Here is a 26863-nt window from a genome sequence, read left to right as displayed (position 1 = left end):
CAAAGGTTATATTCCAGGTTGTATAGCACAGTGGTCTTGTTTGTGTAATAGGACAAAACAATTAATCAACTCTGGTTGAAATGACTGGCTGAATTGAAGTTTATCATGTGTTAAATCTCTACAGAAGTTCTTTTCCTGCTGTTCTTTACACACTGAATGAATGTGAGATAGGAAATCAAACTCTGAGTTTGAACTGCACTCATGCTAGGACCCCACTGAGGTTTTGCAGTGCCCTGTGCAGTAGATTAAATATTTCTGCCTGATGCTCCTCTCCCTTTTTAAAAAAAGGGTTCCTCTTGTCAACAGCAGGTTTGCCAAACTTTGCTCAGTCACCCCAAATAATACAACCACTCCCAGCTTGTCAGTTCAGACTCTGTTTCCTACTCACCCTTCTGCACGTTTCTTGTCTAAGTGATCCAATCTGTAATCTGAGGTAAATCACTTTGAAAATACTCACTTGGAGTTCCCTCTCTATATATACCTCACCTCCAGGAGTATGTTTGAAGGTACTCAAGTGTAAATTTGTTCTCCTTTACCATTTTGTAGCACTTTACCCCTTTAAAATACTGCAGAAACATAAGCAATGTGCTTACACTCACACACAGTGCATGTGTTGATCTGGGCCTTGTTAACTTATATTTACAATTTATTCTTGTAGACGAGGGGGGAAATGATTTAAAGAAACAATAATACAATTTAAAATAAAGAAAAATATCTGAGTTAACTGGTACTTTATACACTTTTAAGTATTAGACACTGACTGAGAAGGAAATTAAAAAAATCTCTCCTTCTGTGACAGTTTTGATATTGTTACCTCAGGGCACCTTTCTGTACTGTAGACATCATATGGCAGTGTGGTGGAAATGGTGATTAGAAAACCCATATGTTGGTAATATGGATCCCCTGCAGTGCAGACAGAACAGTTAACAGCTACATGTTGGTTAATAAGCTTAGATGCTCCTGCTTAACACATTCAGCGCTTACCATACTGTCCCCAAACTCTGAATGAACAAAGCAGCACTTAAGATAATTGAGGTTAAACAAATCGCCATGTTTGTAATGTAAACAATCAAGTGACACATGGAGATTCTGAAATACACATTCGTGAGAACAACAAAGATGCTACTGAGGGTAGGCAAAACCCAGTCATCTGGTGAATGGTTATACTGTAAAAAAAAATCTTGTGAGTTGTTATTTGGTTAGTTCTCATTTCTACCATTTTAAAATCAATGCTAAAATCAACCACTTAGCCTAAAATCTGCTTTGTAGTTTTGCAGATTGAGAGAATTCTGTTTACTTGAGAAAGCAAATTGCATTTGTTTGTAACAACAAGCAAGCAGCCGGCTAAATCCTCTTGGATTAACTGGTATGGTATGACATTCTGGCTCTGAGTTTAGGTGAATGCAGCAGTGGAATCTGCGATGAGGCTTCCTGTATTAACAGTGGTACCTGCACTGCCAGTCAAGCTGATGCATACGTGTGCCTTTGCCCTCTTGGATTTAAAGGTCGTCATTGTGAAGAAGGTGAGAGGACACCAGATGTGTTTTATTTCTGACTTACATGTTAGTCCTTGTTCAATACATTTTCTCAGTAGGATAAGACCACTTTGGATGTCATTGAACTATCAGAAAACAGCCTCGATTTGTTCCTTCTCCTGCAAAGCACTTGCATATGCTGGTAAGATGGTGATAGATGCCTTGTGGGCATGTCATGTTGTTTATTTTTATGGGCTAGAGTGCATCTTGCATGGATAAGCAGGTGAGACTCCACGTTCCCGTTGGCTGCTGCGTGTGGATAGGGGAACGGTTGCAGTCCTTGTGCATTTCAGAGCACAGGGACTGCTCCTTCTTCACACTGCCTGCTGGGCAAGCAATTCTAAGGGCTTGGGAGAAAACAGGGCCATGTTTCTGATGTTTATCTATGCCTGACCAATAGAGCTGGGCTGTCTGAGGAAGGAAGTTCAGCAGCATGTTTATCCTGTGTGCCTGAGAGTTGCAGAATGAATGGCAGGGCATCTAGTGTGACAGTAGATTTAAATGCATAATGAAGAAAGCCATCTGAAATTGGTTAGTGAGTTAGTCAGTTTCTTACCTTAGAGCCTAAGGTGACCTACTTATTTTTTCTGGACTTCCAGCATTTATCCTGGCCATACCTCAGTTCAATGAGTCATTGAGGTCATTTGCTACAACACCCTGGCCATTGGAACCACAGAACTACCTTTCTTTTATGGAGTTTGAGATGACATTTCGTCCAGATTCAGAGAATGGGGTCCTTTTGTACAGCTATGACACAGACAGCAAGGACTTCCTCTCTCTTAACATGGTGGCCAGCTATGTGGAGTTCAGGTTTGATTGTGGTTCAGGAACAGCCATTATCAGGTAAATGTTATTTGTAATAGTTTTTCAGACAATGCCACAAGGAAGATATAGGAAAGGAATAGCCATGTTGGAGAGGCTACTGGTTTGTGCAGTTACATATTCACTCTCCAACAAAATCCAGTGACGGGTACTTCTGGGGAAGGCATAGAAGCCATGTGTCTAATTGCAATGCTATAACACGGGAGTATTTTTCCTTTTACCCTTATCCGGTGGTCTGAAGCTAGCATGAGCATTGATAGCACTTATCATTTCATCCTACCCTGCAACTGCAGATGTTATTCTTATCCACATAGAGAAAATACTTTAAAAATATTAACCCCCTTGCCCCAATAATATTATCACAAGAAATTAAGGAATAATATATAATGAAACTGTAGATATTTTACAGTAATCTTTAGCAATAGCCTAATATGTAGCAATAATGTATGCAAAGATGTGAGTAATAGAGTATATTGCCTGTGGCCATTATATGTTGTATGCTTCCTGTGTTCATAGGAAATGTTAGTCATACTGGAGGCTGTGAAATATATTGATTTTCACTGTGGGAGGGCCTGAGTGCATACATTCAGATAACATCTTGCAGTCTCTATCTTCTATATGTAATCCATACTACAGATACATATTGAAAGAAATTATTATTTTTTTGCCCCAAATAGCATTTTTACTGCTTAAAAACACTTTGGGCCAAATTCTAACTCAGATAGATGGGTGCACATCCCATCAGAAGTTGTACATGTGTATATGACAGTGGAATTTGGCTTTTTACATTTAAAAAAAGAAAGGGAGAAATAAATTAATATTTGAATTTCAAATACATTGAGGAAAAATACAAGTTGTTATGATTGCTGAAAAAAGTAAAATTGGTGAACCTGATGGAAAGCTTACTTGAAAACAATCAAAGCTATCCCAAAGAGTGATATCATATAATACAGAGTACTAACAAAGAGTAATAACATACAACTAACTGTGTTAAAAGGTTTGCAGGTTACAAAGTGAAGCACTCAAAGTAGGAATTTAGGTTGTCCATGCTACCTTAGTTCTGTCACCTTGTGTGTATGCAGTTTTGATAGTCTTTGATTATATGATCACCTATTATTTTTTTCCCAAGGGATTCCTCCCTCATTCAGTGCACAGAATGGACAGGACATAGGGAATAGGCAGCTGTTCAATAAACATGATTACTTAAATGTGATTTATTCAGTGAGCAGTCCCTGCCTTATTACACACCATCCAAAGCCTGTAACAAATACAGAATTACTCATTTCATCACGGTGCTTTCTTGGGCACTCATCATTATAGTATCTGAGTGCCACACAAACAATGAATCTCTCTCCAGCTTAAAGTAGGAGAACATTAGTATCTCAATGATACAGATTCGCTATACAACTCTGATGGGGATCAGGAATCAAGTCCTGTGAAAAATATAGTATGTGAGCATGTAAGTAAAGACTGTATCATAAATGCACATGTGCAAGTGTTAGAGCATCTAAAAAAATGGTTTCAAGAATCTTTTATAATGGCAAGTGTTAGGCAACCTAAATGTAGGGATTGCTACCAGCTCCTCATGAAATACTTCAGTCTCGGATAGCACTGTTCCTCCATAGATCTCAAGATGAGGTAAGCAGCATTATACCTGTTTTATTGATGGTGAAATAGGCTCAGAGAGTTCATAGATGACTTGCCCAAAGTCACACATGCAGTCAGTGCCAAAGCTGGGGATATGACTCCTGTCTCCTGGCTACCTTGGCCATTGCACCATGCTGAAATGAGCTGCATGTAAATGTTATCATTATAATTAGGGATAGATGAGCTCGTTGTCACTTGGATGATGAGAGTTTAAAAGTTCATCTTGAAGGTGATTGAGTTTTGTGCTTTGCTTAGGCAACATGGTGAGCAAAGAAGCAGAATGCAGGCAGATAGCAAAAGAGGGTGTAAAAGGAGGAGACAAAAAAACTGAATAGAAGATTAGGTGCAGGCTACCACTGTGTCACCCTATCCTGTACCAGGATCCACTGTGCCCATGAGACTTCACATGGGCACAGATATTCACATTCCTGGATCTTAATGCAGGATCAGGAACCTAGAAATGAGGGGAAGTGAGTCCATCCCTAACACATAGACAAAGATTCAATATAACTGAAAAACAATTTTAAAGAATGACTCATCCTTGAGGAAAAAAGAGTTTAAATTATGTCCAAAAGGGGCCACAAACTTGTACTAGTTTTGCAAACCCTGTGAATCCAAAAAATAAACTTGCAGTTCTGAAAATCTCAAACTCTACAAGGTTCACTCATCTCTAATTAAAATTACAGTTTACAAAAGCAGGAGGGTTGGGATGATGATGACTTTTTCTGCAAAGGACAGAGAATACATATATTGCATCTTATTAAGTAGTCAGACTCATCTGGTTTCTTTATTACATATTGATTTATCCAAGGCATTAAACCTATTACCCACTGATTTATCCAAGGTGATTAAACCCTAATGGTCACTAAACAAGAAAAGGACAAAGGATGAATGACATTGCTTGGTGATGCTTTTTGGAGGGTTTGGTGTCAGAAGAACATTGGCAGAAGTGAGGTCCAAAGGCTTTGAGATTTGATTTGGATTTGAACTGCTTTAACCTAAACTAGTAAAAATGACATTTCAAAGTAAAGGGAATGTCTATAGGACTTCATTAATTGTAACATCTATGGGGATGTGGTTTCTATCCATTCTGCAGACTGTTTTTCTGTCCCAGATTAGTGCCGGGTTAATAAAGATTATCTGAACAGTTTTAAAATGTTTCCTGTGAGACTGGTGGTCACTTGGCATAATAAGAGGAGACTATGGTTCTTATTCAGAATATCATTACATAATTAGGATCATAATTTGTTTACGGCCCCTAATGTACAACATGCAGTTAAAAAAATAAATAAATAAAATAAAATAAAGGATTTCACTGTGATGGCCTGCATCAAAAGAGCTTATCCGAATTTAATGGATAAGCAAACACAAAATAACAGGTTTCAGAGTAGCAGCCGTGTTAGTCTGTATCTGTAAAAAGAACAAGAGTACTTGTGGCACCTGAAAACTAACAAATTTATTTGAGCATAAGCTTTCATGGGCTACAGCTCACTTCATCGGTTATGTTCCATTTTATGCAACTGATGAAGTGGGCTGTAGCCCACGAAAGCTTATGCTCAAATAATTTGTTAGTCTCTAAGCTGCCACAAGTACTCCTGTTCTTTTTACAAACACAAAATGTTTCTGTCTCATAAGGAGACAAAGGCTGTGGGAAACTTCTGCCTTAGGTAAATTTCTGTATCTCCAGTTTCTGTCATTGGGAGCTGGGGATGTATATCTGAGACTTTTTCCTCATATATTTAAACCTAAGTAACTGCAGAAATTGAATAGAAAGTTTAGCTCTCAGATAGTTAAATGTGCACTGGTTGCTTAAAGTGGTTTTTACAAATAAAACTAAAATGCTTTTAGTTTAGTAAGGGAACACTGACACATATTCCTTCACTGCCAGTGTTTAGAAATGGTGCCCTCTGTTAAGCCTTATATACATTGAGTTTTTGTGCAGTCATATTTTTCCCCTTTATTTTATTTAATGCTAATAGGTAAAGATACTCAGTAATTTGTTTCTATTGAAGGAAGGATCATGGACATTATCTTCAAAAGGCTAGTTGGTAAAGACAAATGTTTGAAAGTATCAAAAAGATGCAAGTGTAGACTTCCTATAGGTTTTTATGTTTGGGGTTTTTGGTTTAAACAGGAGTGAAGAACCTGTCATTCTGGGCCAGTGGCATGAACTCAGAGTGTCTCGCACTGCAAAGAATGCTATTTTGCAGGTTGATAAACAAAAGCCAGTAGAAGGAATGGCAGAGGTAAGATGCATATATTGTATATTCTCATATATAAAGCAATTTGTTCATAAAATGACCTAACTTCTCATCCAAACATTAACAAAAATGAGATCTTCAGATAAACCAGTCCCTGCTCTCCAAATCCTATAAGAGTTTATTGAAGCACATATATGGGGAAGCCTCTTCTTTAGCTTTGAGTTGGGAAGGAGAGGAGCCCAGGACATAACTGGGAGCATCTCTCTTCGTCCACTTGACCCAGGTATGTGTGCTTCGACCTACATTTCTTTCATACATGAGGTTCATTTCTTCCTGTTCTTCAATTTATTGGTCATAGCTGTACCTATTACAAAACACCAGCATGTGCATTTTTCAACCCCCTAGCACCTATAAGCACAGGTGTTAGAATTTACACTCTGAAAAGCTTTTTCTCCAAATAAGCTGAGACTCAGGAGGGTTGAAAAATGGCTTCTTATTTTCTTCATGCAGAAATATTTGACTTTTCACCAAAAATCTGAAATCCAAAAGTTTTCAGGAGCAGGGCGGCCCAGAGGTGGGGCAAGTGAGGCAATTTGCCCCAGACCCTGGGCCCCACAGGGGCCCCCATGAGAGTTTTTCGGGGCCCCTGGAGCGGGGTCCTTCACTCGCTCCGGGGGCCCCAGAAAACTCTCACAGGGCCCAGGCCCCCAGAGCTTCTTCCGCTCCGGGTCTTTGGTGGTAATTTGGTGGTCGTGGGGTCCTTCCATTCTGGGACCTGCTGCCAAAGTGCCTGTTCAGGAGAAAAGTCTTCAGGTTTTCAGGCAAACTAGTATTTTTATATGGAAAGCGGACACTTTTCATGCAAAATTTCATTTAATTGGAAATCCAGTTTTCCCTCAAAAACAGGTTCAGTGGAAATTTTTTTGACCAGTCTATTGGGTTTTAGTTAAATAATCAGGGTTAATTATTATTTATGAATTAAAGGTTGTTAGTTAAAAATTGGTACAGCGCAATACAGAAATAAAGGCTATGGTTACCAAACTGAGTTGGAGACTGGAAAAGTGACTTCAGCTTGATTTATCCCTTACTAATATCCAAAAACTCTCATCCTTATATACTTGTTCAAGACCGAAAATAATTCCTTTCCCATAACTGACTTATCTGAGGAGTTCCTTTTATGGTATTTCAGCTTACCTAATTAATGAGCTAACAATAGCTTAGTTTTTGTCCTTTTATGGTATTTTAGCTTATTTAATCAATTAGCTAAAGATATTTCTAACTACATCCTTATTATAGGAAACACCTGTGATAACAAGTAATTCCTAATTAGCTAAAAATATCTTTCAGTGAGTCACTATTGCATTGAATATTGAAGACTTTTGTAATAACAAGTATCCCTCATTAATCAATCAAAAGTTGTCTTTTCCTTGGTATTTTGACACATTCTCAACAGGTCAGGGTAAAAATATTACACAGTTTCCCTTATTTGGTCACACTATAAAGTTCAACCAAACATCCAAAGTCCTTAGAATCATAGACACAAAGCTCTAGAATTATAGATACAAAGCACTTTGGTTCATGCACAAAGGATCATAGCATTTTATATATAAATTAGGGCTGTCAAGCGATTAAAAAAATTAATGGCAATTAATCATGTGATTAATAAAATTAATTGTGCGATTAATTGCACTCTTAAACAATAATTAAAATACCATTTAAATATTTTTGGACATTTTCTACATTTTCAAATATATTGATTTCAATCACAATACAGAATACAAAGTGTACAGTCCTCACTTTATATTTATTTTTGATTACAAAGTATTTGCACTGTAAAAAACAAAAGAAATACTATTTTTCTATTTACCTAATACAAGTACTGTAGTGCAATCTCTTTATCATGAAAGTTGAACTTACAAATGTAGAACTTTGTAAAAAACACCTGCATTCAAAAATAAAACAATGTAAAATTTTCATGCAAAATTTGAGCCTGCAAGTCCACTCAATCCTAGTTCTTGTTCAGCCAATCACTCAGACAAACAAGTTTGTTTACATCTGCAAGAGATAATGCTGCCCACTTCTTGTTTACAATGTCACTGAATGTGAGAATAGGCGTTCACTTAGCACTGTTCTAGCTGGCATTGCAAGATATTTACATGGCTGTAAATGTAAAGAAACTTGTTTGTCTTAGCGATTGGCTGAACAAGAAGTAGAGCTGAGTGGACTTGCAGGCTCTGAAGTTTTACATTGTTTTATTTTTGAGTGCAGTTGTGTAACAAAAAAAATTCTACATTTGTAAATTGCACTTTCACAAAAAAGAGATTGCACTCCAGTACTTGTATGAGGCGAATTGAAAAACACTATTTCTTTTATCATTTTACAGTGCAAATATTTGTAATAAAAAATAATATACACTATATATACAATATATATGAAAATATAGATAACCATCAAAAATATTTAATACATTTCAATTGGTATTTTATTGTTTAACAGTGCAATTAAAATTGCGATGAATAGCGATTAATTTTTTGAGTTAATCACATGAGTTAACTCCGGTTAATTGACAGCCCTAATATAAATCTGGGACTACAAAGAATTATGGGTAATCTAGTTCATCTGCTATCAAGCTATCAACAATAATGAACAAAGGAGAAGAAGGTGGTTTCTAGTTTTTTCTCTCTAGCTGAGCATTGTGCCTGAGCTGTAAAGAGAGGTTAGCTTTGAAGCTGCCAACAAGGAGCTCCTGCAGAACTGGAATTACACAGTTAGCATGTCCTTAAATTTAGAGTCCTTCCAATTCATACAAAAAGGTTAACCAGAATTCCAGTGTAGTCTGAGTGACTGCTTCAGCTTCCAGCACCCAGTTCAGACATATGATATTTCTTCCTTTTACCTGTTTCCTTTATTACAACTTTGCTTTTTTCAAATACTGCAAGCATTTGACTCTTCTCTGTTTAGTGTTGATTTTAACTCTGAGGGCCTGGTTCTGATTTCACTGCTACCAGTATCACACCAGTGTGACTGCAGTGGAGTTATTCCCACTTCACACAGATATGATCAAGAGATCAGAATTAGAACTGGCTAAAAAAAGGAAAGAGAAGAAATTCAATATCATTTTAATGCTCTTCCTCCCCACCCCCTGCTCCCCTCAGTTTTTATCAAAATGTTGAAACATTTTACATTTTCCAGACAGCTCTAAATAGAATCAGGCCCAACCACTTAGTACAGGGTCCACATTGTCCCTTCCACGTTAGCACGAAGATGTAAGGATATGTTGCATACCATACAGAAATACTGTGTCACCCAGGGCTCTCACCCTTCTAAAAATATACAGCAAGCTAGCCTGAAGATGCAAGCATGGGTGCAGCTGATCTAACAAAAATGGATTCTGACTTTTGTGACAGGGAGCTTTTACGCAGATTAAGTGCAACACTGGCATATTTATCGGTGGAGTCCCTAATTACGATAACCTGAAGAAGAACTCTGGGATACTGAAGCCCTTCAGTGGAAGTATTCAGAAGGTACATGTTTTGAAATAAACTAACTCTGTGCATTCACTTCATATCTTCCATATCCCTGACACTTGAACATCGAGGGTGAAATCCTGGCCCTACTGAAGTTAATGGCAAAACTCCTGATAGGCCAGGATTTCATCCCTAGACCTTAGCAACCCTTCACAAGGTGCTTGCTTAAAAATATGTTTAATAATCAAGAACATCATTTTCTTCCTAATGCTATTGACATATTACTGGTAAGTGTTGTTGCTGTTTTTTTATTTACCTTCCATGGTGTACAGATCAGTGAACCACAGACATGCTGGGCCAAACTCAGAGGTTATGTGTGAAGTTGATGTCCAAATTAGATCTCTTTAGACTAATTAAAAAGAACAGGAGTACTTGTAGCACCTTAAAGACTAACAAAATTATTTGAGCATATGCTTTTGTGGGCTACAGCTCACTTCTTAGGATGCTGTAGCCCACGAAAGCTTATGCTCAAATAAATTTGTTAGTCTCTAAGGTGCCACAAGTACTCCTGTTCTTTTTGCGGATACAGACTAACACGGCTGCTACTCTGAAACCTTTAGACTCATTTACACCTATATGTAAATAAGTGAACATAAGGGGAGTCTAAAGAATGCTCAGTGATGGACAAGGTATAGACATATAAATGGTTTGTGTAACTTATATGCTAGAGAGCCAGAAGAAGGCTCAAGTCAAAGTATGGTGAAGACTAACATAACTTAGGCCACGTCCAGACTAGGAATTAAAATCGATTTTAGATACGCAACTTCAGCTACGAGAATAACGTAGCTGAAGTCGAATTTCTAAAATCGAGGTACTCACCAGTCTGGACGGCGCTGCATCGATGTCCGCGGCTCTCCGTGTCGATTCTGGAACTCCGTTCGGATTGATGGAGTTCCGGAATCGATGTAAGCGCGCTCGGGGATCGATACACCGCGTCCAGACGAGACGCGATATATCGATCCCCGAGCAATCGATTTTAACCCGCCGATGCCGCGGGTTAGTCTGGACGAGGGCTTAGTGTAATGTAACGTACACGCTCTTACAGCCTTCCATTAGTTGCTTTTCTTGCTATCTTCCTTGCTTGTGGCCTCTTAGTGCGTGAGCTACACCAACCTACTCACCCTTTCCTTGGTTAGTGGTCAAAATTCAGGAGTGATGTTTAATGGAGTCAGGGGTAAGCAGACTAAATTGGTATAATATACACAATGAGGGGCCAGAAGAAAATATAGGTTACTCTAGCACTGGCTTCCTCTAGAGTTTTTTAGAATAATGTAGTCACACCTCTGAATTTAGCCCAGAATCCTGAGAGTTAAATCTGAGTAATTCCATAGAGTTAAATAACAAATCAATGTAGCCCATAGTAAATGGATTAAAAACTGGTTAGTTGATTGATCCTCAAAAAGTGATTGTAAATGGGGATTTGTCATACAGTGGGGGTGTTTTTAGTGTCATTACTCTTCAATATCTTTATGGATATGGAAAAGGATACAAAATCATTGCTAGCAAAATTTGCAGTTGACACAAAAATTGATGGAGAGGTAAATAATGATGAGGACACATCATTAGAGAGTCCTATTTTGATTACTTGGTAAGATGAGCTTGTTAGAATAAGATGCATTTTCATTTAGCCAAACATAAGGCCATACATCTAGGGGCAAAGAATGTGGGTCACTCTTCCAAGATGGGGGACTTGGAATGCAGTGACACTGAAAAGGACTTAAAGGTAATGGGAAATAATTGACTGAGCACATGGGTGGTGGGTATCATAGGCTGGGAATATAGGCACAGCCTCCCCAAACAGCCTGATGTGGCTCCACCCACGCTCCACCCCTAGGCCTCTTCTTGCAGTTCCTACCTGGAAAAACTTACTTAGGGATGGTGGATTCTCCACCACTTGCAGTCAAGGCTGGATATCTTTCCAGAAGGTATGCTATAATTCAAACAGAAATTATGGGCTTGATGCAGAAGTTATTGGCGACATTCTACAGCCTGTGTTATGGAGGGGGTCAGATCAGATGATAATACTGGTCCCGTTTGGGGTTAAAATCTGTGACACTATTAATGTAAATGGACTTTTGCCATATTTACACTGATGTAACCAAGATCAGAATATGGCACCTTGTGTATAAATTCATTATATATTAAATGAGGTTGTACAAACCGCAATATTTTTTCTTAGAGAGCTCAAAATGCAGACACATTTTCGAAGAATCCTATAGTTTCACAGGTACCTTCAATTTAACTGCACCCAACATTTTAAGAAATAACAAATTGGACCTTTCACCCATTCCTAGTTGTGAGTTCTCCAGGCAAACATACTAGCAGTAGGCAGTGCTAGATACACTGCTCTGCATTACTTTCCTGTTATGTTCTCCAAGATATGTCTGTGACAGGTAGGACCCCTTGGGAAGGAAGACACCTGATGTGCTGAGATACCTCTGAGTCTACCTGTTCTGCCAGAAACGCCGCCAAAGGCCGCCTGACTGCCGTGCTTGGGGCTGCAAAAAACATAGAGCCGCTCCCGTGGTTCACAGCTGAGCTACAAAACAATGCACCAAAGTTCAAACAAAAGGCTGGTAAATGTCAGGCAGCTTTTATCTGACTGCGCCGTTAAATTGCTTTGTGTTCCAAGGAAAAACAAAAATAATCTTTTATTCCCCCACCTCAGGATAAACAAGTAATTGTTTTGAAAGGCTAAGCTCTGAAAATTCATTGATGACAATAAACAGATGTTAGATGAAGTCTTCAAAACAATGTTTTTCTCTGGAGCCATTCAGGGAAGTTCTGATGCTAAGTATTGAGTAATAAAGCAAAAAATGTGTTTCTGAAGGGGTGGCATCTGAATTTGGAGATTTCTGCATCATTTTCTCTTCTCTTTTAAACCAAGATTATATTGAATGACCGGACAATTGATGTGAAGCAGGATTTCGCTTCTGGAGTCAACGTGGAGAACGCTGTCCATCCCTGTGTGAATTCGCCATGTGCTAATGGGGGAAGCTGCATGCCCAAAAAGGACAGTTATGAATGTGATTGCCCTTTGGGCTTTGATGGGCAGCACTGCCAAAAAGGTAACAATGAGGTTTTTTTTCAAGCTTTAAATATAGAATTCTTCCAAAAATAAAGGAAAGTTTTAGTACATCTGTCCAAATAGAAACCATAGGGGCTTGCACTTCTTCTGCCTTACTGCACATTCCACCTACCCATAGCAGCATCCATTCTGTCATTTAGGAACATTATAATTGCTATCTCAGAACAGAGCAATGATCCAGAGATGGTACCATGGCCTCTGGTCACCCACAGTAGTCAATGCTGAATGCTTCAGAGAATGCCATAAAACAAAACTCCCTAATTATGCAGCACTATATGAAGGGGGAATTCAAGCCTCTCTCCTCCAGCTGGTGATTATCTTACACCCTGAATCATGAGGATTGATAGCTATTGTAATTTTATCCTCATTATGTTAACAACAAATGCTGTTCTTGTTCACATCAAGGTCTAAACCCTTTTTTAGCCTCTGACTACCCTGCAATTTCACGGTAGGCACAATTTCTACCTCAGCAAAACAATGGAGACCACCAAGGATTTCTTTCCAAAACAAAGAGTTTTGTTCTCCTCTACTACAATACTGTATTTCAAACCAGTAGGTTTATGAAAGAGAGTAAAGATTGCATAAACATGGAAAACATGCACACACTATTAATCCACTAGATGGGGCTGTTTCCCTTCTGTCAAGTATTATCTTGGGAGACTCACTAGGGAAATAATTGTGCTACACCAGCATGCTAACTTAGAAGGACGTTAAAATCCACTCTTTAGTTTATCACAAACAGTTTTTCAGATGAAAAGTATGTGTTTCAGTGAAGTCATGATGAAACAATAAGCTTTTCTTCTCAAAAAAAGAAATTTAGCACAACAAATACATTTTATTAAAAATTAAAAAATGCAAACTGCCCTACATTGATAATATTGTGATTTAACTAAAGATGGAGCATCATTAATTCCAGAGTCTTTGGTTTGTCATTTTATTGTCTAGGTATTTACAAGGTGGTAGTAGAGAAGCCTTATATGCACAGCTATGTGTACTGCAGTACCAAAACGTACAGCATGAGTTAAGGGCCAGTTAATGAATTAGAGATAGTCTTGTAAACTTCCTTCCAATGCCCTGAACATTGTTTCACAAACCTACTGGATTAACATGCAAATTTGTTTTAACCAAATTTCTGGAGTGACATTTTAAGAGCACCTCTCAGATCAAGAGGTGATTATGTTTAAAAAGCACCTTTTTCAATGAGACTTAGGCTCGTCTGTTTTTAACCAAGGTGGTATAAGTGCAAGTACATAAGACACATACTTTGATGTCTTAACTGGATGAGGAGTTAGTCGTTTTCTGCTGAAATCATTGTTGTATGTTTTCTGTCTAAGCTGTGATGAGTGATAATGGTAATTAATATTTGATAGTAAGAAGTACCAAAAAAGCTAGCCATTCTTTTTCCCTTTGTGTGAAATTCAACCTTGTGCTGAAATCTGCGCATGTCTGATACATCACTTAAGACCTTAAAATAATATTTGATGCATCCCTCTGCAGAGGGATGAATTTCACCCTTTTCACATTGTAAGTAGATAAAACTAAATTATTTCCTAAAGACAACAGAAATAGGATACTCTACCTTCTAAGCTTGTTGCTCTCATCATACCACCACTTTATCTAGAGATCACTCCACTCACTCACTCACGCCCATCACCCCAATCGGGGTATGGGCCGCCAACAACAGTTTTATTGTTGGCGTTTCTGCAGCAGGTTGATTTTTTACGGGGTGGAGTTGCTAGCCCCACGCCCAACCCTCCTTCTTTATTCTGACTTGGGACAGGCAGATGGCCCCAAAGGACCTCTCTGGTGGAGTTTTTATCTAGAGATACACTGCAAAAATGAAGCAGGGAAAGCTCAGTGAAGGGAAGACCTGCTTAAAACAAGACAGACTATTGAAATCAAGATTTTAAAACCACTGAAAAATAAAATCTGCATGTTCTTGTTTTGTTTTACACTGACTCGCTGCAGAGTGTGGGAATTACTGCTTTAACAGTAAGTACTGCAAATGGCGTGAAAACTGCTCTGTCTCTGCGTGTCTGTGCCTAGTCAGTCAAGGTGATACCTGGATTTACACTGCAGTCTGCATGTAAGCCAAAAATACCCTCCAAGGTTATACAGTAATTCTCCAGCACCTTTTCCTGTTAGTGTTTTTAAATGTGACTTCAGAACTCCTGGAGAGTGCCACGCTGACCGTGGTAGAGACAGAAGCGAAGTCCTGTATTCCAGAAAAAAAGGCTCAGCACCAGTTGACCGAGCGCTTTGTGAAATCCTGCACTGTTGCTCCCTGTGTGTGTTTCAACCTGACTCTGGAGGATTACTTAGGAGTCAGAGGGAAAGCCCAAATCAACAGACACTTAATTGTTGCAATGCCTCATATTACAGTGCCTAACTTTTAGGTGCCTACCTATCCGGTGGAATCCACAAACTCATAGGCTCTGTTCAGTGAATGGGGAAAAATAGGCACCTGAGGATGAGATCCAAAAAAGCTAGCATGCCAGGCAGAGAGATGTATAAACTAGCCAGTGGGAGATACTGAGGCAAGTGATTGTATCCTAAGCCCCACCCCTCTCAAGGAGTTAGGCACCTAAATCCAGGCTGAAGGGAAGTGCTTATCTCTGCTGGGGATCTAAAGCCAGGAACCCCTCTCCTGGAGTTAAGGCACCTAAGCTGTTTCTAGCCAGTATGGTGGCAGAGACACCTAACTCCACACAAGTCAGCCAGGGGCAAGACATACCCCTGCATAACCTTTAGCCCAATGGTTAAAGCACTCACCTGGGAGATGGAAGACTCCAGTTCAATTCCCCCCTCTCCCTGATGAGGAGAAGGGATTTGGATGTGGGTTTCTCAACCTCAGTCAGTATAACCACTAGGCTAGAAAGTCAGTCTCTCTCTCAGGCCCATTTTATTATTTATCCATAGTGGGACAGCTTCAACAAGAGAGATGGAGAGAGACCCACATCAGAGTATCCCAGAGTCCAGCAGTTAGGGCACCAAGGGGATTTAGGCACTTCCAGGGTTATGTAGCAGTTTAACAGGGATTTGGGGGGATTTCTGTGATGCCTAAATTTTGGACTTGGGTGTCTAACTCCCACTTTAGTTGCCTTAGTCCTTCTTGTAGCTCAGTGCTCACCATGCCCATTCAGGCTGGGGCCTCCCTGCTGTGACTGTTATCAAGGATTTCAGTGAGAGGAGTGGTTTGGGCACCTGCCTGCTGGGAAACCATTTAGATAGTGACACATTTTGGTTACTGTTAACCTAGATAGGATTCAGACTGACAATCCAGCTCAGTCAGATTCAATAGCAAAGGAAGAGCATACCAAAGACTCAGCACTAATAAAGACAAAGGGCTAGATTGTGTCTCTTTGGATATGTCTATGCTGCAGTTAGACATCTACTGCTGACCCATGCCAGCTGACTCAGGCTTGAGGGGCTCAGACTACAGGGCTGTTTAATTGCAATGTAGATATTTGGTCTTGGGCTACAGCCAAGCTCTGGGACTCTTCCAGCTCACAGAGTCCTAGAGCCCAGGCTCCAGCCTGAGCCCAAATATCTACCTCGTAATTAAACAGCCCCTGAGCCCAAGTCAGATGGCACAGGCCAGCCATGGGTTTTCAGTTGCAGCGTAGCCATCCCATGGGCTTTGCGCTGAATAGGGAAGTGAAACTGCTCAGGTGTGTTCCAGCAAGGGCAATACATGGTGCACAGATGGAGCTACTCCCATGAGCCTCTAGGTAGCAAGGACTCTGCCATCCCCAGTCTGTGTGCAGCAGGAGGAGGGTCCTTGAATCCTTGCACTATCTTGCTCACCCACACTAGGGTCAGAGACCATCTGGCCTACAGCTTTTCCATTCATGCAGTGAATGCCAGGCCCAATTATAATACAGTTTCTTTTGAAACCTGAGAAAGATTTCAGTCTTTCAGTAGCATTGCACAACACATGGTTTCCTCTTCAGACACATTGGACAGTTTTCCTAATTTCATTACCGATGCAAAAGCCATTTGTTACCTTCTGAAATTCCCAGTCTGCATTGATATCTAAATGCCTTATTGCTGCTGGTGGCTTTCAGCGTGCACAAATTATGACAACTTTGTATTAACAGTAGTGACTAGAAGCCCAAAGCAACAGTGCAACCCCATTGTGCTAGGCACTGTACAAACACAAGTGAGAGACAATCCCTGTACTGACAGGCTTCCCTGACAAGCTGTGGCAGAAGAGGCTGCAGCATTCAAACAGAAGATTGAAATCTAGGGCATGGAGGGATTAAGGCCCTATGGGATTAAGGCAAAGATTTATGCTCCTGCTTAATTTTAAATGGATTAGGACCTAAGGGACTTGATCAAGATCACATAGGAAGTCTGTGGCAGAGTTGGGAATTTAATCCAGGTTTCTTGTCTCCCATTCTAGTGACTTAACCACAAACCTCTACCTGACTAGTGCACATTTTCATGTTGCTGTGCTACAGAAATGGGAGGTTGGGGAGGGTTGTTATCATAGAGTAGCTTTTTCAGCCATCTAAAAGTTATTTCAATTAATAACATTTTAAATTTTAAAAATATTGTAATTGTTTCCATCAGTGAAATAAAAGAATTGAGCTTTTTACTGCTCATTCTGCCATACCCTTTCCACACTTGTCCTCTGAATGGAACATACACTTATAGCTAAGCATTTGAAAAGTTCATTAAAACCATCTAGAGAAGGAGGAATTAATACTAACTGCTAGCAGACGGATGAAATGAAATCAGCTATTTTATGAATCCATTAACTGTATTATTAAGGAAATGATCAATTGTGAGAGCACTGCAGCAAATTGCAGGCCATTCACACAAAAATTGCGGCCACAGTGGAGATTTGCTCTACTATTCTTCCCCACAAATGCTCTGTATGCTCAAGCTCAGTCACTCTTCTGCTGGCTTCAGTCTGTGTATATATTATCCAGAATATTGCAAAAGAAGCTCTTTTCCCCAAACAAGGGAAAATGACTAGTTCAAACCAACAACTATGTATATTGTTCACCTTCCCTTATTTATGGACTGCTAGATATTGCAATAATCACAGCCTAAAAAGAAATGGGACGTTACATAAATCTCAGGATAGAAATCTAGCTAGTGAAAACTGAGCAGAAAAGCATGGCTTGCTCTTATGGGAGCAGATGTGAATTAGCAGACAATGTCAGTCATTGGCCATTTTTGTTCTTAGGCTGGTGCGGGCAGATTTGATCTGTCTTCCAAGCCTACAGTGAAACTTCCAGAGAGGCCCCTAAAGCCTCTTGCCGCTTGAAAGGATAGAAGGTGGGAGAGCTAGTCTTGGGACCATTGAACCTATGGGCCACCTTCTCTGTTGCCTTCAATGAGACAGGCTAATTTACACCAGCTGGGTTTCTGGCCCACTGGCCCTGAGCAAAGGCTGCTGCCTGCAGTGCCTCCCAGAGCATTTGGAACCACACTTGCAAAAGCAGCCTACTGCTCTTCCCCTGCTGTTATCTGTACTGGGAGTGGCCAAGGAAGCATAGGTGCTGACTCCATGGGTGCTCCGGGGCTGGAGCACCCATGGAAAAAAATAATGGGTGCTCAGCACCCTGTGGATCAGCGACTCCCCCTCAACCCCCCAGCGCCTCCTGCCCACCGGCAGCCCTGCCAATCAGTTCCTCCACCACCCTCTCAGCACTTCCCACCCATCATGATCAGCTGTTCAGTGCCTTGGGAAGGGGTGGCGTTGGGGGCAGGGCCTGGGGCAGAGCAGAGAGTCAAGCACCCCGCGGGAACTGAGGAAGTTGGGCCTATGCACGGAAGGACACTGCTCAGGAGCAACTGAAAGGGGAAAGGTTGGAAGGGGAAAAGTGGGAGCTGTAACCCCACCACTCCTGCTGCTGCCCATCCCTCCCCCCGCAGGAGACTGGAGCCCACTCAGGAATAGTGATGGGCCAGAGACCACTTACAGCACACGCTCTGTTGAGAACACTAAATCAGGAACCCAATTTCGTTTCTTCAATAAAAGGCAAGAATTGAAAGGGAGGAGTGGTTGAGCCACAAATTTCTGCTGACTGGGTATCTGGGCTCAGAGGGGGAGTAGAGGAGGAGTCTGTTAACACTGGGTAAAAGAAACAGAAAATAAAAGTTAGCACCGTTTTACCTCTTTCTTAGTGTGTCCATTTTTCAGTTAGGAATGACTTTCCACAGTGGGAGGATAAACTGAATATGAAAAGAAAGCCAGAGGCAGAGAGAATGGGGCTGGAGGTGGCAGGAATGAGGGCGTGGACAAGATTTAGAGGCCTGGCTTGACTCTTTCCACACCCTTAGGTGCAAACCAGCTCTGCTATTTGCTCAGCAATGTATCTGGGCTGCCAGTTTGGCTTAATGTCAGTGAGTCGTGGCTGTAAATAGAGTAAAGAAACTAAAGAAGTGAAACAGTCAGTTCACTGTATTTCCTGCCAACTAGCTGAAAGTCTCTGATTTTTCCTTCATTTTTCCAGCTGTTACAGAAGCCATTGAAATCCCACAGTTCATTGGCCGTAGTTACCTCACATATGATAACCCGGATATCCTCAAAAGGTAATTCACCAACCCTGACCCTAAATGATTCTGCTTTTCTGTACCATTAAACTATAAAGAAGTTGTGTATGTAGGTTCTATTGTAGCATCAGTTTAGTCCTGCTAAGCCATGGCTGCCACATGGAAGATGTTTCTTAATTTTAGAAAAACAAACTTTTTATCATATGTCTATCCCCCCATCACTAGCATCTGAGCACCACTCAGTCTTTAATGGGTTTGTCCTCGTAACACCTCCATGAGGTAGAATAGTCCTTGTTTTACAGATGAAGACTTGAGAGACAGAGCATTAGGTTCACAAAAGGACTTAAGTGCCTAACTGCCCCTTCAGACACCTAAATCCCAGAATCCGGTCCAAATGAGATTCGCAAAATCCCCACTAAGATGTCCCTGAACCATGTAGTGTCTAAACTTGCTCAGTGTCCAAGTTTTTGCGGTAAAAGTTCCATAGGTACCGATATTTCTACTTCTGAATATGCACCCTGCCACCCCATGCCAGGTGTCCAAGCTCCAGAGCAGTACACAAAGTGGGAGAAGATAGTTAATGCTCTGCCTAACTTGCTTGCAGGGCATGCCTGGCTTAGTGTGCTCAGAGTTTGCCTACCAGATCAGGCCTGTATAGGCAAAACAAATGTGGAATCTCTATGATATACCATCACAAGGAAAGTCACCATATGATCTATTGCTATTATCATCCCTCCCTCCCCATCTCTGTGTTTGTATCATTCCTCATCAAGTCACTCCTGAACAGGGGCCGGAGCCTGTCAACACGTGGTACTGGTATCCAGGAGGAGCAGCCACTCCTGCTCCAGGCCATGGTGGTCACTGACAGCTTCAATCACTCTCACTTAGGCCAGTCCTGGGAGATAGGGTTGAAGCTGTCAGTGACCAGCATGGCCTGAATTGGGGACCAGGGGGTTTCTCCTCCTGGAGCTCTGGCCCAGGGTGTGATTTCAGGGGGTCAAGGAGAATTTGGACTCCTGGAAATGCTTGAATTTTTTGAAGGTTAAATGTAACGATCAGTCTATTTCAGGAGCATTTGTTGTGATTATTTCCTATGTTCACCCAGCTGAGCTCCCCTCCCCACGCCTCCATATGCTCCCAATCACCTGGCAATTCCCCCCACATACACACCCCTCCAATCACCTATCAGTACCCCATCTTTAAATGACCTGGCAACACACCTACCCAGCAGGTCCCCATCCCCTCAACAGCACTCTGTTCCGTGTTGCAGTGAGTCCCAGCCCCTAGTCCCATGTCCCGGGGGCTGTGGAGGGGCCTGATCCCTCGACCCCATCTGACATCCCAGACACAAAGAGGCAGGCAGGTAGAGATACTCTCCAAAGAGCAGCCACTTCATGGCCCCTGCCTGCAGTAAGAGGGCCCCGTGGCAGGGATTAGGTGGGGGTTTCCATGCCCCACCCCCAGCTCACCTGGGTCAGCGCTTCCAGACAAAGGCAGCCTGGTGCATGTGTGGCGGGGGGGGGGGCGGGATCAGCATGCAGCATCCCTACACACACCACTCGAGCTGCAGTGACTGGTAGCACCATGGGCCAATCCAAACCATGTCCTGTGCAAGCTGGCCCTGTGAGTATCCTGGGGGTGGTGGTTGGGGGTAGGGGGTGCCCACTTGGCACACCAGCTGCAGCCCATCCTCTGTGCTCAGATCTTTTCCCTGGGATTGGGGGCAGGGAGGGGGCAGGCAGGAAAGTGCACCCCTGGCTGTACTTAATAGCCCTCTGGGTCTGGCACTGGCTCCCTGCTTCCCAGAATCCTGGGAAAATCAGGACTATCTGGGATTATGGCTGGGTGGGGGGGGCAGGGGGAGATTCCCCCCATGCACTTTCCTGGATGGGCCTACTTGCAGCAGCAAGCACTTCCTGTAATGTTTATGGGATTGTAGTCTGTATGTTCTCTGGGACTGATCCCATTTATTATAGGCCAAATAAAATAGCACCCCACGTGGCAGTCACCTTGCTATACCCACAGCCCCTGGGCGTGTGCTAAATTGCAGGGCTGTGATAGGTCCTGCCAGTGCATTTCATAGAACCAAGGATTCCAGCACTGCAGTAGCATTCCTAGGAAATTTTGCCCTGAGAAGGGGAAGTTTAACTATGATCAGAGTAAAATATGTATTATGTATCAAATTATACCTTGCTGAGAGTTAGAGAACCCAACCTATACGTCCCTAAACAGCCTTGTGTTGAGGGGTACATTGAGGAAGTTCAAAGGGTAAAAAAACCCAGCTAATAACTTTCCTGTGTGATTATTTTTTCTCTCAATCAAACAGAGTGTCAGGATCACGATCAAACGTGTTCATGAGGTTTAAGACTACCCTGAAGGATGGTCTGCTGATGTGGAGGGGAGGCAGTCCCTGCGCCCCTAATAGTGATTTCATTTCTTTAGGTCTCCAAGAAGGAGCATTAGTATTCAGGTAATTGCTAACTGGTTTAATTATTTACACAGTGTACACAAATCACCACGCTTTACAGTAACAACATGGAGCAAGGACCCCCTGAGATTATAACTTCATGGTTTTGTGCACTGACAAGAGTCCAAGTTTGTTTGGTCCTTTGGGTAGGTGCCTGGGTGTTTGAAATGCACCCTGCTAGTTGGTTTTACATTTTTTCCCTTGTGTCAAGCACCAGATTGTTTTCAAATTCAATATTCTTACTGCCAAAAACAAAATCTAAAACCAGGCACCTCAGGCAACACAAACAAAGTCGTGTGTTCTCATGGAATTTTAATTTTAAATGCTCAGATAGCTTTTGTGGGGCTTAGCTCAGAGTGCTCTGGTGGGATATTGATTGGTGGAAGCCATGTCTTTCTGTGTTAGAATTTATTTTCCAGATTAAGTAAGGCAAACAATGAAGTAGAGCAGGTCCTCTATTAACATTATTATAGCTGTACACTCTGTTCACAATGGAAAAGCTTTTTAAAAAAATTAATTGATGCTAGTCTAATGCCAGCTACATTATCAACGTTTTGGCTTTATCTGGTTGTGGCTGAATCTCATAGATACAAATACTAAGTTTCCCATGCCAAAGCTTATCTTGTAATGATTGCTATAAAGGCATTTTCATGTGGTTTCCTGTGGTTAACCTTGCAAAAATCTTAGCTGTGTCAGTGTATGCAAAATGGGGAATTGAAACAGTTCACAGGTTTCATTAGGACAGCCAGTGCTTCCAAATAATTACATGTCTTTGGAGCAAGGACTGAACTGAGATCTCTCACATCCCAAATGAGTGTCCGACCCTCTGAGTCAGTCTTCCTCTTTCTTTGGCCTGATTAATAGTTCACTATTTATACAGAGCAAAACAGCTTCAACAGGAGCTAATGAAAGCAACCCACCTCAGACTGTGCAATAGTCTGTTGTATGCTGTGTAGTTGTAGCTCTGTTGGTCTCAGGATATGAGAGACAAGATGGGTCAGGCAATATCTTTTACTGGACCAGCTTCTACTGGTGAGAAAGCTGGTCTTTCTCACCAACAGAAGTTGGTCCAATAAAAGAACTCTCACCCACCTTGTCTCTCCAATAGCCTGCTGGCTAGCACACTCACTTGGGATGTGGAAGACCTGGGTCCGTGCCCAGAGCAGCCACGTGGTATTACTATATCAGCAGAAAAACTCCTCATGTCAGCACATGCTGCACCTACAGGGCTCTGTCATTGTAGCTGTATTGTCAGACCCTTCATACTGAGACGGAGACTTTGAAATTGAGGTGCTCCTGGTTCTTGGTCCTGTGCTCAGATCACTGGACCATGCCCCTTGCTAACATCATATGGCTCATGTTCCCCCTAATACAAATGATCCCTTTGTGAATTTCAGGTAATTTGTTTATTCACTCCTATAATGTGGCCTTATTAAGCCAAAGATATGTAAGTTACTGATCCTTTAGCCTCTGTTTCTATGAAAAAACTGCCATACAGGAGCCCGCAATGTATTGGTGATCTCATTTGCTGGCCTTGCAGAGCTGTGGAAACAGCACCCCCTGGCCTTTGGAGAGTAAAGAAGTGTCACATTTCACCCTGCAACCCCTTCCATCCAATAAAGGTGCAGCACTGATAGCCTTCAAAGGGAGTCCCAGCCCTTCCCTAAGGATGCTGTCTGCAAGGTGGAGCTCAGGTGGTCAAATCAAAGCTGGGGCCAAGGGATGAGGCTCCCTGGACAGCATGTTAGGGACTCCGGCTCCCATAAGGGAGGTAAACAACATCTATTGTTTTTAACATTTTAGCTACAATCTGGGCAGTGGCATTGCTTCCATAATGGTGAATGGCTCTTTCAATGATGGCAGGGTGGCACAGAGTAAAGGCAGTTCGGTAAGTCCATCTTCGTGTTATCAACAAAGTCTCAACTTATCTAGAACCATTTTGGAGATTGCACGAGAGAAGTGCCCTGACAAGAAACCTGAAAAAAGAAGAAACTGTAAGGGCCAGATCCTCAGGCAGTGCCAAAGCCTTGCAGCTCCATTGACACTTAGACACATTACATGTCTTCAGGTCGGAAGGCCTGGTGAAATATATGCTAGAATACTTAAGGAACTGGGCTGAAGAGATCTCTCTGAAGAACTCATGGAGATGAGAGAGATACCAGAGGACTGAAAAGGCATGGGCAGCAGGTATAATTAAAGACCAGGGGAGGCAGAGCCTTCCCTGGCGCTTGCTGCTCGCCACCAGGACCCCCAGTGCAGGTTTGGCAGGGGAGGTTTTGCTTTATTATGCCTCATGCAGGCAGGGCCACCCAGAGGATTCCGGGGGCCTGGGCCATCGGCGGCAGGCGGCTCCGGTGGACCTCCACAGGCGTGCCTGCGGAGGGTCCGCTGGTCCCGTGGCTCCGGTGGAGCATCCGCAGGCACACTTGCGGGAGGTCCACCGGAGCCACGGGACCAGCGGACCCTCCGCAACCATGCCTGTGGAGGTCCACCAGAGCCGTGGGACCAGCAATCAGCAGGGGACCCCTCCGCGCGGCAAAATGTCTAGAGCCGGCCCTGTTCGGCGGCAGGGGGCCCTTCCGTTCTGGGACCCGCCGCTGAAGTGCCCCGAGACCCGCGGCAGGGGTCCCCCGCCGGCGAATTACCGCCGAAGCGGGACCCGCCGCCAAAGTGCAGCCCGCTCTTCGGCGGTAATTCAGTGGCAGGGGGCCCCCGCCGCGGGTCTTCGGGGCACTTCGGTGGCGGGTCCCTGAACGGAAGGGCCCCCCGCCGCCGAATTACCACTGAAGACTGGGTTGCACTTCGGCGGCAGGTCCCGCTTCGGCGGTAATGCAATGGCGGGAGGTCCTTCCGCCCCGGAGCGGAAGGACTCCCCCGCCAGCGAAGACTGGGAGCGGAAGAAACTCCGGGGGCCCGCCCCGCAAGTATTTTCTGGGGCCCCTGAGCGAGTGAAGGACCCTGCTCCAGGGGCCCCAAAAAACTCTCGTGGGGGCCCCTGCGGAGCCCAGGGCCTGGGGGAAATTGCCCCTCTTGCCCCCCCCCCCGAGTGGCCCTGCATGCAGGTTCCAGAGCAGCCAAAGAGGCAGTATGCTATTCAGCTTACCAGGTTCATCAAATATTTTCCTGGACTCCAGAGAGAAGTTGAATAGCAGATGCGGCCTCCTCACTGCCCCCTGAACCTGCCATGGGGCATATCAAAAGCTCAGGTTCTTCTTCAGGAAGAGACCACTGTCATGCTGCAGCTTTCCTGGGCAGTCTGGGGAGGGGCAAAGAAGGAAGGGGAGGTGCAGTGTGGCTGCAGCTGGCCTGGGGCTCCTCCAGGCAAGTGGAGGGGGGCCTCAGGGCTCCTCCAGACAAATGGGGGGGCTCCTCCGGGCAGTGCTTCAGCTAGACCAGGGGCTCCTGTGGCCAAGGGAGGGAGTACTCAGGCCTCCAGCCAGCTTGAGGCTCCTCCAGCTGACAGGGGTGCTCAGGATGCCTCTGGGTAGGGGGGGCTCATTGCTCTGGCCACAGGGGGTCTCAGGCTGCAAGGAGGTGGGGGGCACAGATGGAGGGGGGAGCCAAGGGCTAGTCTCCCCGAAGGGGGATTCCACTTGCTACCCATGGGAAAAGGATAAATACAGTGCCTGTCTATAAAAAAGAAAAACAACAACCCAGGGAATAATAGGCATGTCTGCTTAACTTGGTACCTGGAAAGATAATGGAGTAAATGATGATCAATTTATAAGGATCTAGAAGAAAATGAGGTGATAAGCAACTGTTGATATGGATCTGTAAAGAACAAATCATGTCAAATCAACCTCATAACCTTCTTTGATGGTGTAACAAGCCTGGTGGATAGGGGGAAGCAGTAGATGTGATGTATCTTGGTTTTAGTAAGGCTTTTGATACTGTTACATGACCTGCTCATAAATAAACTTGAGAAATATAGCCTAGATGAACCTAAATAAGGTGAGTACACACAACTGACTGGAAAATCATTCCTAGAGAGTAGTTATCAATGGTTCACAATCAAGCTGAAAGGGCATATTGAGTGGTCAGGGATCTGTCCTGGGTCTGGTTCTATTCAATATTCGTATAAATGGTTTGGATAATGGCATAGAGAGTACACTTATAAAGTCTGTGGATGGTACCAAGCTGGGGGAAGTTGCTGGCTCTTTGGAGGACAGGATTAGAATTAAAAAATGATCATGACAAACAGGAGAAATGGTCTGAAATCAATAAAATGAAATTCAGTAAGGACACATGCAAAGTGCTACACTTGAGAAGGAATAATCAATTACACAAGTGCAAAATAGGAAATGATTGCTGAGTAAGGAATACTGCAGAAAAAGATCTGAGGGTAATAGTGGATCACAAACTAAATATAAGTTGACAATGTAATTGTTTTGCCAATAAAAGTGAAAATTATTTTGGGATGTATTAGCATGAGTGTTGTAAGCAAGACATGGGAAGTAACTCTTCCACTCTACTCTGCATTGGTAAGTTCTCAACTGGAGTACTGTGTCCAGTTCTGGGCGCCACATTTCTGGAAAGATGTGGACAAATTGGAGCAAGTCCAGAGGAGCGCAACAAAAATTATTAAAGATCTAGAAATGATGACCTATGAGGAAAGATTGGTAAAAAATGGGTTTGTTTAGTCTGGAGGAGAGAAGACTGAGGGGACACATGATAAGTCTGCGGGTACTTTAAAGATCATTATAAAGAGAAGGTGATAAATTGTTCTTCTTAACCACTGAGGACAGGACAAGAAGTAATGGGCTTAAATTGCAGCAAAGGTGGTTTAGGTTAGATATTAGTAAAAACTTCCTAATTGTAAGTGTAGTTAAGCAATGGAACAAATTACCTAGGGTAAGGGTGGAATAGCCATCATCGAGGCTTTTAGGAAACCTAAAAACAAACAGGTTACATAAACACCTGTCAGGGATAGTCTAGATAATATTTAGTCCTGCCTCAGTGCAGGCGACTGGATGAGATGATCCGTTGGATCCCTTCCAGCTCAACATTTCTATAATTCTATGGCATGGAGCTCTGGCACTAAATACTTAGCAACTTTGAACTCATGT

The 26863-nt window shown here is 42.7% G+C and overlaps 1 protein-coding gene across 1 annotated transcript in view; it reads left to right on the top strand.

Annotated features, from left to right (window-relative positions):
* The window catches only part of EGFLAM (EGF like, fibronectin type III and laminin G domains), a 138021-nt gene that overhangs the window by 103060 nt on the left and 8098 nt on the right, over positions 1-26863 (top strand). Inside the window, 9 exon segments of the mRNA XM_030567711.1 lie at positions 1398-1523; positions 2135-2378; positions 6139-6250; positions 9613-9729; positions 12620-12800; positions 19291-19369; positions 21657-21800; positions 23601-23661; positions 23663-23685. Coding sequence (XP_030423571.1) covers positions 1398-1523; positions 2135-2378; positions 6139-6250; positions 9613-9729; positions 12620-12800; positions 19291-19369; positions 21657-21800; positions 23601-23661; positions 23663-23685 — 1087 coding nt within the window.

This window comes from Gopherus evgoodei, chromosome 6 (assembly GCF_007399415.2).
Source record: "Gopherus evgoodei ecotype Sinaloan lineage chromosome 6, rGopEvg1_v1.p, whole genome shotgun sequence".
NCBI lineage: Eukaryota > Metazoa > Chordata > Testudines > Testudinidae > Gopherus > Gopherus evgoodei.
The sequence above is the reverse complement of the archived record's forward strand: the minus strand, read 5'-3'. Positions and strand labels throughout refer to the sequence as shown.